At 34.8% G+C, this 12,250-nt stretch overlaps 1 protein-coding gene across 1 annotated transcript in view; it reads left to right on the forward strand.

Moving 5' to 3' along the window:
* Positions 1-10,861, forward strand: part of LOC139098288 (uncharacterized) — a 136,282-nt gene extending 125,421 nt beyond the window's left edge. The window contains exons 21-23 of the mRNA XM_070650425.1: positions 3,903-4,041; positions 5,446-5,871; positions 8,228-10,861. Of these exons, the coding sequence (XP_070506526.1) occupies positions 3,903-4,041; positions 5,446-5,871; positions 8,228-8,625 (963 nt within the window). The 3' untranslated portion in view covers positions 8,626-10,861. The remainder of the gene's footprint in view (positions 1-3,902; positions 4,042-5,445; positions 5,872-8,227) is intronic.
* The last annotated feature ends 1,389 nt before the right edge of the window (positions 10,862-12,250 follow it).

Below are 12,250 nucleotides of genomic sequence, written 5' to 3' on the forward strand. Positions count from 1 at the left end.
AAATACGGTTCTGGATGTTACTGGATCTTGCTATAGTGTATAAATACGAATCTGAATGTTCCTGGATCTTGCTAAACTGTATAAATACGGTTCTGGATGTTACTAAATCTTACTTTATAGTAAAATGTTAATGTTGTTAAGGTCTCAATGTGAAAACGAACAATTTGATAATTATATCTAGACATTACTGTGACCTATACACAGTCGGACGAACGAAGCGGAGCGAAGTGGAGTCTGACATTACTGTGACCTATACACAGTCGGACGAACGAAGCGAAGCGAAGTGGAGTCCGACATTACTGTGACCTATACACAGTCGGACGAACGAAGCGGAGCGAAGTGGAGTCTGACATTACTGTGACCTATACACAGTCGGACGAACGAAGCGGAGCGAAGTGGAGTCCGACATTACTGTGACCTATACACAGTCGGACGAACGAAGCGAAGCGAAGTGGAGTCCGACATTACTGTGATCTATACACAGTCGGACGAACGAAGCGGAGCGAAGTGGAGTCCGACATTACTGTGATCTATACACAGTCGGACGAACGAAGCGGAGCGAAGTGGAGTCCGACATTACTGTGACCTATACACAGTCGGACGAACGAAGCGGAGCGAAGTGGAGTCTGACATTACTGTGACCTATACACAGTCGGACGAACGAAGCGGAGCGAAGTGGAGTCCAACATTACTGTGACCTATACACAGTCGGACGAACGAAGCGGAGCGAAGTGGAGTCCGACATTACTGTGACCTACACACAGTCGGACGAACGAAGAGGAGCGAAGTGGAGTCCGACATTACTGTGACCTATACACAGTCGGACGAACGAAGCGGAGCGAAGTGGAGTCTGACATTACTGTGACCTATACACAGTCGGACGAACGAAGCGGAGCGAAGTGGAGTCCGACATTACTGTGACCTATACACAGTCGGACGAACGAAGCGGAGCGAAGTGGAGTCCGACATTACTGTGACCTACACACAGTCGGACGAACGAAGCGGAGCGAAGTGGAGTCCGACATTACTGTGACCTATACACAGTCGGACGAACGAAGCGAAGCGAAGTGGAGTCTGACATTACTGTGACCTATACACAGTCGGACGAACGAAGCGAAGCGAAGTGGAGTCCGACATTACTGTGATCTATACACAGTCGGACGAACGAAGCGAAGCGAAGTGGAGTCCGACATTACTGTGACCTACACACAGTCGGACGAACGAAGCGGAGTCGAGTCCGACATTACTGTGATCTATACACAGTCGGACGAACGAAGCGAAGCGAAGTGGAGTCCGACATTACTGTGACCTACACACAGTCGGACGAACGAAGCGGAGCGAAGTGGAGACCGACATTACTGTGATCTATACACAGTCGGACGAACGAAGCGAAGCGAAGTGGAGTCCGACATTACTGTGATCTATACACAGTCAGAAGAACCAAACGAAGCGAAGTGAACCGTCACCGAAATATTTTAAGTATTTACGTAAACGAATTGAATACACATGGGTCGAAAAATCTATTACTTGATATGACTAAAAAGGATAAAATAAATTTATATAAAAAAAAAACTTTTTTTAAAAAGTACACGCTTTTATTCATGAGTGAACTAAAAAGAAGAAAATAATTTTTTTCCGGACACACAAATATAAAACAAAATTTTTAACTAAAAATAAAAGCGTGGGGCGCTCATAATAGACATAATGTTATACATTCTTAGTTACTTGTACATTCAAGCCCACTACTCAACAAGATATAACAAGCAGATTTACTCCAATAGATATTAATATGTAAATTGATAAGATTCTATTTTAGCACTAAAAAGAAAAGTTAAATTAGTGCATAAAGAGAATTAGAAAATTGTAGTCAAGCATCCCGAACAGACAAGATGCATGCATATGAGTATGCTCATATAGTTGAGCATGTTCAATTGCATTAATTGAGTATACATATAAGCACGCTCATGAAAATGAGAATATTCATTGTCTGCTCTGTCGACTACTGTAAATGGTAAACGCTGACATTTATACAATTTCAAGACTATGTCCAAGTAACTAAGAATGTATAACATTATGTCTATTATGAGCGCCCCACGCTTTTATTTTTAGTTAAAAATTTTGTTTTATATTTGTGTGTCCGGAAAAAAATTATTTTCTTCTTTTTAGTTCACTCATGAATAAAAGCGTGTACTTTTTAAAAAAAGTTTTTTTTTTATATAAATTTATTAACATAAGCAGAATAAATTGCTGCTTAAAAATTACTTCTACATACATAAAAGGCAGTAATTCTTCTCGATTCCTCTACGATATATCGTCAAAAATGAGAATACAGAAAGAGTTTCACAAGTGCATGCTAAGTCGTGATAAGCAAAATAAGAGAGAATATGCTGGATTAGTGATGGAAATTTTTTCCTCTTTTGTTTGTTTCGTATTGCATGAAAACGAGGATGGATTAATTAGTTTTATTGCTTCATAAGAAGTTTCACAATTGCAGTTTCAACGAGACAGGCTGCTTAAGGTCCTTGAGGGAATTTTATGTACGAATTGGTTTAGTTTGGATTGGAATGAGGGTGCAGTCAGGGAAGTTTAACTAAAATCAACATAGTTAAGTGCATGGACGTAGCTTTAGGAGCTTATTTTCTATATTATATTTACGATTTTTCAAGATAACAGGTCGAGTGGTCTTCCGCTCTGCTCAGACATCAAACATTTCAGGGAAACGGATGGTAGAGTTAGAACCAAATGACAGCCAGTTGACAAATTTGTTAGCTTTTGCTGCTTTATCGTTGTCTGTCAATATGACAATATTCCAATATGTGCCGATCGGGAGAATCTCGGGTAATACTGAGATTCCACTTCATTTTATAAAAAAATTCTCAATACTCCCATACTCATAAATAGAAAATAGATCATAGTACAAGAAATACAGTTTTAAGCTCCAACATATGCTTATCAAATAACTCATATATCCATCTGCAATCAAGACTTAAATTGATATAATTTTTTATCCTTAACAAGGAAACAAATACAGCCACTTAATTCCAGTTTCCAATGAATAGGATGTGAATGCAGATATCAATAGTCATGTATGACATAAATACATGATGACAATTATCGAGCTATTCAATCTGTTGCTACGATAATAACAATTTCATAAAACTTTATTGATTAGAATTAAAAACTCATGAAATTCAAATAGTTTTTGATCTCTTGCATAATTGTCGTTCCTTAATATTCTCTGATTATGTGATATTGCATTCAATTTGGACATGTCTGGTTAAGATGTTTTGAGATTTAATTGAATATTGAGAGTTTGGGAATTTTTGTGAGGATTTTTATATCAAGGACAGTACAATGTGTTCGGTAAGGTATAGCTGGATCACTGGATTGACGGTAGGAAGCCCTAACAGCACCGTGACGGCTGATTACGACACTATTAAAGGCGAAAATGTGATTCGACGGATTTGGCTGCTCTGGACATTTAAATTAAATGCTACGCAACTTTAAACATTGGATGTAAATTGATTAGAGTCAAGCAGCTATTTAGGCGTGAAAACTATGGGAGCTCCGGACATTTTTCAGAACAATTTGGATATGTCATCCAAATTCACACCCAACTTCATTCAAATAATCCAAAACAGAATCCTTTAATCCATCAATTATTAAAATATTCATCCATAAAAATCAAAGAGCATTGCTTTAATCTAATTTGATTCTCTTCTTCTCTCTTCCTCATGAATCTCTATTTTTTATGTGTCAACATGATGAAAAAAAATCAACACTGCAATCACAAATGTGCATTCATCAACATCTATGACAACAACAACAATCCAAAAAAAATTCCTTCAACATGCAAAAATATCATCAAACATATTTTATACTTCAAATGAAACATCCAACAGGGACTGATGATTATTTTATGTTTTGTCATCAAAGTTGAAAGTTATGCAGTGACAGAGACAACAAGTAGTAGCACAAAATCGAGTATGAAAAATAGTCTCGATGACTTTTGTACAACGACCATAAATAATTCGTTAAATTGTGAGTACATAATGTTGATATTTGCTATGTTATGTTATGCTTTTATGTCTGAATGGTGTTACTTGAGGGATTCAATTTTCGGGGTGATAAAATTTATTCAATGTCGGAAGTTTGTCTGTCAATAAGTTTTGAATTGTATTAGTTGTAAGACAGCAAACTAGTTTATGCTGAAGAAATTTGGTCAATAAAAGAATAAATCTCCGATAGCCTGAAAGCCTGGGAACTCGAATAGTGCAATTAAGTGACTGTTATATTGCCTCTCACCCTGTTAACACTTTGACGGCTGTTTTTGGCTCATTTTGATGACAAAAAAATTAAATTTCCCGATGATCCACTCAAAATACTAGATTGAAAAACAGTACAAGTCCAGTACTGATTATACAATATTAATAGAGTGTCCTAACGGTTGCAAATAAATCATCAAATCTTGTAAAATTACTGTGGCCCCAAGTGTAAGCTGGTTGGTAGTTATTTAAGTCAGTTGCTACAGGAATACTAGTCACAGCACATTTAGTATTGATTGACCAAATTAAAGCTAATCTAGGCTTCGACCCCGGAAACCATAAGTTGAAAGAGTCTGGCACTAGGTTGCATCAAGTTAGTATAAAACCGGATTCGACATTAATCTGGTTCAATCCTATCGTCAATGGGTTTTTCGACTTAATAAATTACAAAACCTTCCTTTTTCTGACGATCTTTCTACAAAAATTCTGGCTACATCCTTTTACCTAACAATACAGATTTAAAGCCAACTTAACTCATAAAAACTCATAACTTAAGCGTTAAATCAATTTAAATCAATATCCAGTCAATCCAACCCATAAATCAAAGCTATAGATTCATAAAAAACAACTTACGCTAAACATTTCATGTCAACATAAAATCACAAACTTAAACTGATGTACTTCAACATAAGCTTTAAAAAAACATCGACACAAATTAGCATTAAGAGCAGCTCAAAAGGAACCTCTATAAAAAAAGAAAACGTTCATAGTTCAGTTTGAGTAAATTTATTTAGTTTTCATCACTCATAATGAGAATGAAAAACGAGTGTAAAATTGAAATAGAAGGAAGACGACGGAGCTAAGGAATAAGAAGCAAGTAACACCAAAAAGACATTTTGAGAAAGGAAACGAGACGATGAAACAAGAGTGAGAATGAAAAAAAAAAAAACTTTTGCAATTTTCACAGTTGATTGAAGTTGATGACGATGTAAATTTACTAAGTGCTCATTTGCATAATTTTCTCTTTTTTCATTCCCATTCTCCCATCCGTCGTCACCTTCTCTCTGTGTTTCTTTCATCCAAACATAGATCCCCAAAAAAATAGAGAATTTTCCATTTATTTTCATCTACTTATTGTGAATTTCATGTCATTTTTTTTTTGTTGCGTGCCTTTATACAGTTTATCAGGACATGGAGAAAGATAACAAAAGCGTACCATTAAGAGTATTTTCAAATTCAATGTCCAACTATCCAATCGATACAAAAACGACTGTAACGAGTATTATGCAACAGCAGCAGGGTGCACTAGCTCAACCACAACAACAACAACAACAGCAGACAACACATCGACATCAAATTCATTCAAGACTAACCGATATACAAATGTGCTCAAATGATATAATTGATTTATCATCATCATCACAAAATGAGAATGCTGGAGTGAATTTGAATGCGCAATCACGTTCTTATGATGTTTCAAAAATTAATGCAAACATGATGAGTATTTATGATGTGAATGGACCGAATATATCCAATTTTGGGGATATTAATGTGAAAACAAGTGGAATTGTAAATAATTTGGATATCCTTAAGGGAATATCGAAAGGTGAGTAGACTTAGATGCATGTTTTGTGAATTGAAATCGAGTGAATGGATGAATGTATGGACTTGTTTTATGCTGACATTTTGAATTGATTTTCATTGATATTAGGAACAAGTTTTTGATACTTAAAGTCTCAATCATACGAAAAGAGTTGTTCTGTTTGCACTTAGAGATCCTTAGCGACACAAAAGGAGTAGGCTCCGTCATAGAGCACTTAAAGCTCCGCCAAAGCTCTTTTACTTACTTACTTTTTGGAACCATGCTCCGACATGGGGCCTAGGTTGCTACAAAATGCTTTCCATCTGACTCTATTGCTGGCTGTATCACAAAGCTTGTACAAATTTTCAGTTTTGACATCTAACTGTCATACCGTCCTGCGCTATGTTGTTCTTGGAGCACCTGGACGCTTTTTCCCTTGTGGATTCCAACCAAAGGCAGTATATCAAGCTTGTGTCTCACCCTCAGCTACAACACTATTCAAAGCTCTTTTACTAACACCAAAATGAAGCCATCGCTTTTAGGAAGCCTCACATAGATTGCTTCTTTTTGGCGGTAATGAAGGAACTCCCCAAAGAACGATAAAGTCTACAGACCCTTAAAAATGAAGAATTAACCGAAATTGTCCACGTACTATGAAAACTCAGTTTTTAAAGTCTGCAGCCCCTAAAATAGTATTACTCCACAAACATATGTTGACATAGAAACAAGTACAAGTTTTTTGAAACAAGTTTTATATCCAAATTTCATATTTTTCGTTATTCAATATTTACTCTGTGTGAAAATTAATATTCTTCAAAGGACAAGGATATCATTTTCAATTTGAAAATGTCATTTTTCTGAGAAATGTCCAGAAATTGCGTAACTCCAAGTGTAGAATAGAATATAATGTAGGGTTTGCCTATAGCAACGGCATTGCGACCGAAGATCTGTTGTACCGTCTCAAATTCTCTACTAAATGACTATGTCCTTGATAAAGTCAACAATGTCCTCAACAACGCTGTTATTGTATGTCGTCAACAACCACAAAGTCAGGTGTAATGCTAAAAACAGTTTTTTCAGGCCTCCATCCTCTTACTGTAACGTGAACCAAAATCTGAATTCCTTAACAAAATTGTAAACTCACCCCAAACCCCATCCCTTACCCCAAGCATGACCTACGTTGGTTATAAATACTTTCAAAGGACATTTACCTTTTTATGGCACAAACAAGTTTCACTCAACTTTTAAATTCACACTAATTAAATTGCAAATGCTCAATAATATCAATTATATTGATCAGAAATGTTTTAATATCTCCAATAAGCACAATTAAATTCAAATTATTGACAAAAGAAATGTCTCAGTCATTTGCATAAAATTTTCCTTTACCAAACCATTACGTTCTAATATTTACAGTCAGCAATTTTCCAAATACTTAAGTCTTAAGTACTTACTTATTGAATATCGTCAATAAGAATGTTTTCATTGATTACTTTTCTATTGTTGGTACGAGTTGGGAAGTAAGGAGAGACGATTATTGACATTTAAATTAGATTCTTAATTTTTTTGAGTAATTTTTAATGACTTTATTCAATTTGTAATAAGAATGTGGGAGGTAGAGTTGACAGGACTTCAGTGGAGACGGTGTTGATGTTCAAACTCACAAAGTTAAGACAACTCTGGTGGAAATAGCATGAGAAGTTGATATTGCTTTGCTTTTTACTGCAGTTGTCTTGATCAAGTCTTAGAAACTTCCAAATGTCGAAGCAAATTTATCAATTTTCGAAATTTCGAAAAATTCGAGTTCGAAAATGATTTGTTTACATTTCCACCTAAGCTTTTTGTTATTAAAATTTGAGTTGATTTCAAAAGTATAATCAATTTGAATGATTTTAAAGTGTTTAAAAAGAGTGAGCAAAGCTCATAGCATAGCAACTGCTTGACAAATCATCATGTATAGACTAAAAATCTGATATTTTCAATTTCAAAATATTTTAAAGTATAAAAAATATCAAAAAATTCAAAAATCAAGACAACAACGACAATTTTACTTCCAATCTTCTTTGAATTAATCCAAGAATCAACCCAAAATGTCTCAAGCATATCCTTGAGTCTTCATACTCAAATATATTCACAGTATGTAAAGAATTTAGTCAGGCTATCTACATGAAACTTATCACATTTGTGCTATTCATTAAATTGAATAATGTAGTTGAACTATAACAAGATCACTTGACTATTTAAATTCAAAATGTCAGAAGTATATCCACATGGACGAGCAAGCAATATTCATTTCATTAAATCCTTCTTGATTATTCATAATAAAGTTCCTTTATTCTTAGCAATTAATTTAAAATTTCCTTTTTTTTTTGTTCCACAGTTCAAACCGACAGCATAATCGGAATTCGAGATAATACATTAGATATAAAGAAGACATCTCCATTGCCCGTAATAACATTAACAAATAGTGATGGTAAACGTGCAAGTGATAGTCTTGTGATTGATAGTGTACCCGATCCCGATGGTATGATGAATTTAATATCAAATGATTTGGATTATTTGCTTAATCGTACACAAGAAGTGCCTACTGCCACAGCACAAGCTGTCGCTGTCACATCATCAAATCATCATCAGCAATTGCCAACCGTAACACCGCCGCCACCCGTTGCATTTGCAAATACGACATCATCAATAACGTCACAATCCAAGTTACCGACAACTGTTCTGTTACAGCATGATGTGATAATTGAAGAGTCTGAGCATGAAGTAGATAGTTAATGAAAAAGTTTTTAATTTTAAAAAAAAATTAAGACAAAAAAGTAAGAAAAAATAATACTGGAATGTCATTTGATTTGAGTTAATTTTGAAACTAGATTTTCTGAGTTAATTTTGGGATTTTGTTACTTCCTGAACAGCATATCGTGTTAGCTTAGGTACTGGAATGTTGCCGGTTTGACGGTAAGACTTGGGTAAGATCCAATTCGCCGCATTGAGCAGCTCAAGATCTACTTTGATGGTAGTCAGCTCTTTGGTCAATTTTTTTGAGGTTAATTAGAGATGATAAGCTGTGAATTTTGCATAATTTTATGAGATCTGCTACTAAATTTTGAGAATTCAAATCAGTACCAAGTGGACAACTTGTCATTAACCCGGCATTATGTCATGTTGTCCACTCTGGGGTTCGTCTGAGGCTGATGTTGCCTCTCAACCAATTAACCTCTGACACATATATTAGCATCACCTTCTTAATCAAGTTTATCAACCTATTACTTCCAATGACGCTTAAGTCACTAACCAACGTATTGCCACCACCAACTCATAAACTACTTTATTTCTCATCTCCTTTAATTCAAAGTAAATGAAAATGGAAAAGTTTTTTTTTCTTTAAATGAAAAACTTTTGATTTGGTCGCGTTAATTAAAAAATTCTTGATGTAAATGAAGAATAAATGAGGAAAAAAGTCTTAGTTTGTTTGGAAAAAGAAGGAAATTTATATTAACTGCATTTGTGAACAGTTTTTGTAAAATGTTGTTGAAACTTTTTAATTTGTTTCTCGTTAGGTTTTGCTAATGGACAAGAGTTGGGAGTGTAATCCAGGGTGGAGCTAGACTTGAATATATTTAATTACTGGCTATAATCAAGGTTGAATCCTTAATCAAATTATAAATTGCTGTTTACGGACCTCACTGACTATACAGATCAATTATGATCCATAAACTCATTTTGTGGCACCTGAAACTGGCTCAAGTGATGGTTGCCATACTGCAATTTCCCAAAACCAAAAGCAACACTGTCTGTCAAGAGCATAGTAGAGTTGGAAGGACTACAGCAGTCCGAACAAAAATATTAAAGACTTCGCCTTCACTGGTGGAGTCCGAACTCTTTTTGAGGCGCTTAAAAAATGGAGTCCTGCCAACTCCGTTCCAGAATATTGTAGTGTTCTTTCCTTGAGAGGCTCAATGAGGCGAAGTGCATTTTTTGCTGTTAAAATTGGTCCAAATCAGCCGTTAAAAAAGCTTCAGGGCAACTTCGCGTCTTACCGTCAATAAGGCAACGTAGTGCTACCCTAGAGAACACGTAGTTCTGTTCGGGTACAGTACTTATTCAATCCTACAGTAAGTCCTTCCATATAAGTACACCAACTATTGTATTGTACTATTAAAACTCACTTTACACTCTCATTTACCTCGAATCGTCCCAAATTCAATCCTCTTTAACAGAGCTTTGTAACCAAGGATATTTAACCTCTTTTATCGCTCATTCTTGTTGACGTAAAGTTCTGGTTATGCAGATAAAAAAACACATGAATTCTATTATGCATGCTTTTCACTCGAATATCCTTTGTTATTAATTACATAAAGCGGATTTTTATGCTGCTTGTGCTACTTTTTAGTTGTCAGAGAGTGGAAAAATTGTTGGATAAAAGTATGTAGGTTATTACACGTTAGAGGCAAGTCAATGACAGTCTTTTGTCCACTGTGATGTGGTCTGGTTCTAGAAAATCTAGTCTTCTAATAGGCAAGGTGGTCATTATGACCGTTATGACCGCTTGTTAGGGGTCGGTAGGTCTAAACCAAATCTAACAACTTTAATTTCAATTTTTTGAATTTTTAACGGTTTTTTTTTAAATTTCAAAAATAAAATTAAAATAAATTCCAGTCAAAAAAAAATTAATAAAAATTTTAAAAAACCAATTTGTAAATAAAAACACAGGAAATAGCAGGAATTCTATTTACTACAAAAACGACTTTAAATATTTAGATTAAAATTTTAGTTAAGATATTAAATAAATAGAATAAAAATTTTGTAAATAACTTCCAATAAATCAAAATGTAAAGATGAAATTAATGAGAAAGCATGAAGAAGGAATTTAGAATAAATTTGTAATTGAAAATGAAGGTTGAAAATAGCGAAAATTAAAAGGAAAATTATATTTATTGTAAATACACCAAAAAACCGAAAGGCCAACGAATGGAACGAGAAGCTGAAAAGAAAAAAAATTAATAAAGATAAATCAGATGAAAGAAAAAATATAAAAGTTTTCGATTATTTTCTTTTATATTCAAGATTTTTGCTTTTACAGGAAAGTTTCAGATGAACAGAAGGGATGAGTTTGAATGGAAATTGGGTGTTTTGTGGTAATTGAGCGCATTTTGAGGTTGAGATGCTTTGAAAGTTTTATATTCCTGAACAATGCAAATGAAAATGTCAATTATAGGACAGAATTACTATTTTGCTACACTCCCTTGATTGGAACCTGCAAGCTTGTACGATAAAAGACGTCCTAAATTAACGTACGTCAAATTAACGTGCGGATAGATAATTTGTAAAAACTATGTGACAGAGCCAGTAGCAGAATCAGATGGAAAGCATTTTGTTGCAACCTAAGTATCACATACCAACATGGCATAGGACGGTTCTCAAAGATTGTCAATAATAACGAATAATTCGTACAAACTTTGTGATAATGACAGCAATAGATTCAGATGGAAGGCCTTTTGTGAAAAACTTAAGCTACACATCGGAGCTTTGTAACAGTAAGGAAGTAAGAGCAAATGAAAAAGCATTGTAACGAATCTGTATAGCTTTCATATGAAGACTGCTGGCTACTGGTCCATTTGGTCTGTATATGTAAACTACAGGTTTTTCAGCTATACTGAACGGTTTATATCGTTAAACGAATTTTAGTGGACGTGGTTCAATGGGCCTTTAGAAGCTCATTTAAAAAAGGGCTTCAATTCTGCCTTTGTAGATGACAGAAGCGCACGTAGACGTCCAAAGAATTCTTAGAAGGAAGTCATTAACAGACATCTCTGATGAAGCCTCAATTGAGTCTTTTTCATTCGTGTGGCTCGTGCCTCGACCTAATCTTTTATGTATTTAAGTTCTTTAAAGCCGACTCGTCTTCATATAAACTTCCAGTGAAATTCAAACTCTACTTCTTGTTTCCAAAACTCACAAAAATTTCGCAATTCTTATTCCAAAAATCTCCAAAAAAATCTTTTAATTTCCCTGCCGTAAAAATCCGACAATCTGATTCACACCAACAATATCGAGAGACATTTGCCTCTTGAACAGCAAAATGCAACAACAACAAAAAGTTTTCCTTTATTCCAAAATTACTCGCTTTGAGGTTTCACTTCCAATGTTAAGTTTCTGACTTTGGCGAACTTGAACTTTTCTTCATCTTATAACCACCGATATGTTGTTTAAGATGTAAAAGTTTTGATAGCCTTAATCCATAAAATAATGTTCGATGAGCAGCAGCAATACAAAAGGAGAAGCCAGCATGTTAAGTTTACTATGTATGCACAATAGATGACTTCCAAGTGCTTTGCATTTTATGAGTTTTGTGACAGGAATTAAATTAGATTTTTGAGGAAGCACATCCAATAAGTAATCA

This window comes from Chironomus tepperi, unplaced genomic scaffold (assembly GCF_022539635.2).
Source record: "Chironomus tepperi strain 1889 unplaced genomic scaffold, CSIRO-AGI_Ctep_v1 contig_445, whole genome shotgun sequence".
Classification (NCBI taxonomy): domain Eukaryota; kingdom Metazoa; phylum Arthropoda; class Insecta; order Diptera; family Chironomidae; genus Chironomus; species Chironomus tepperi.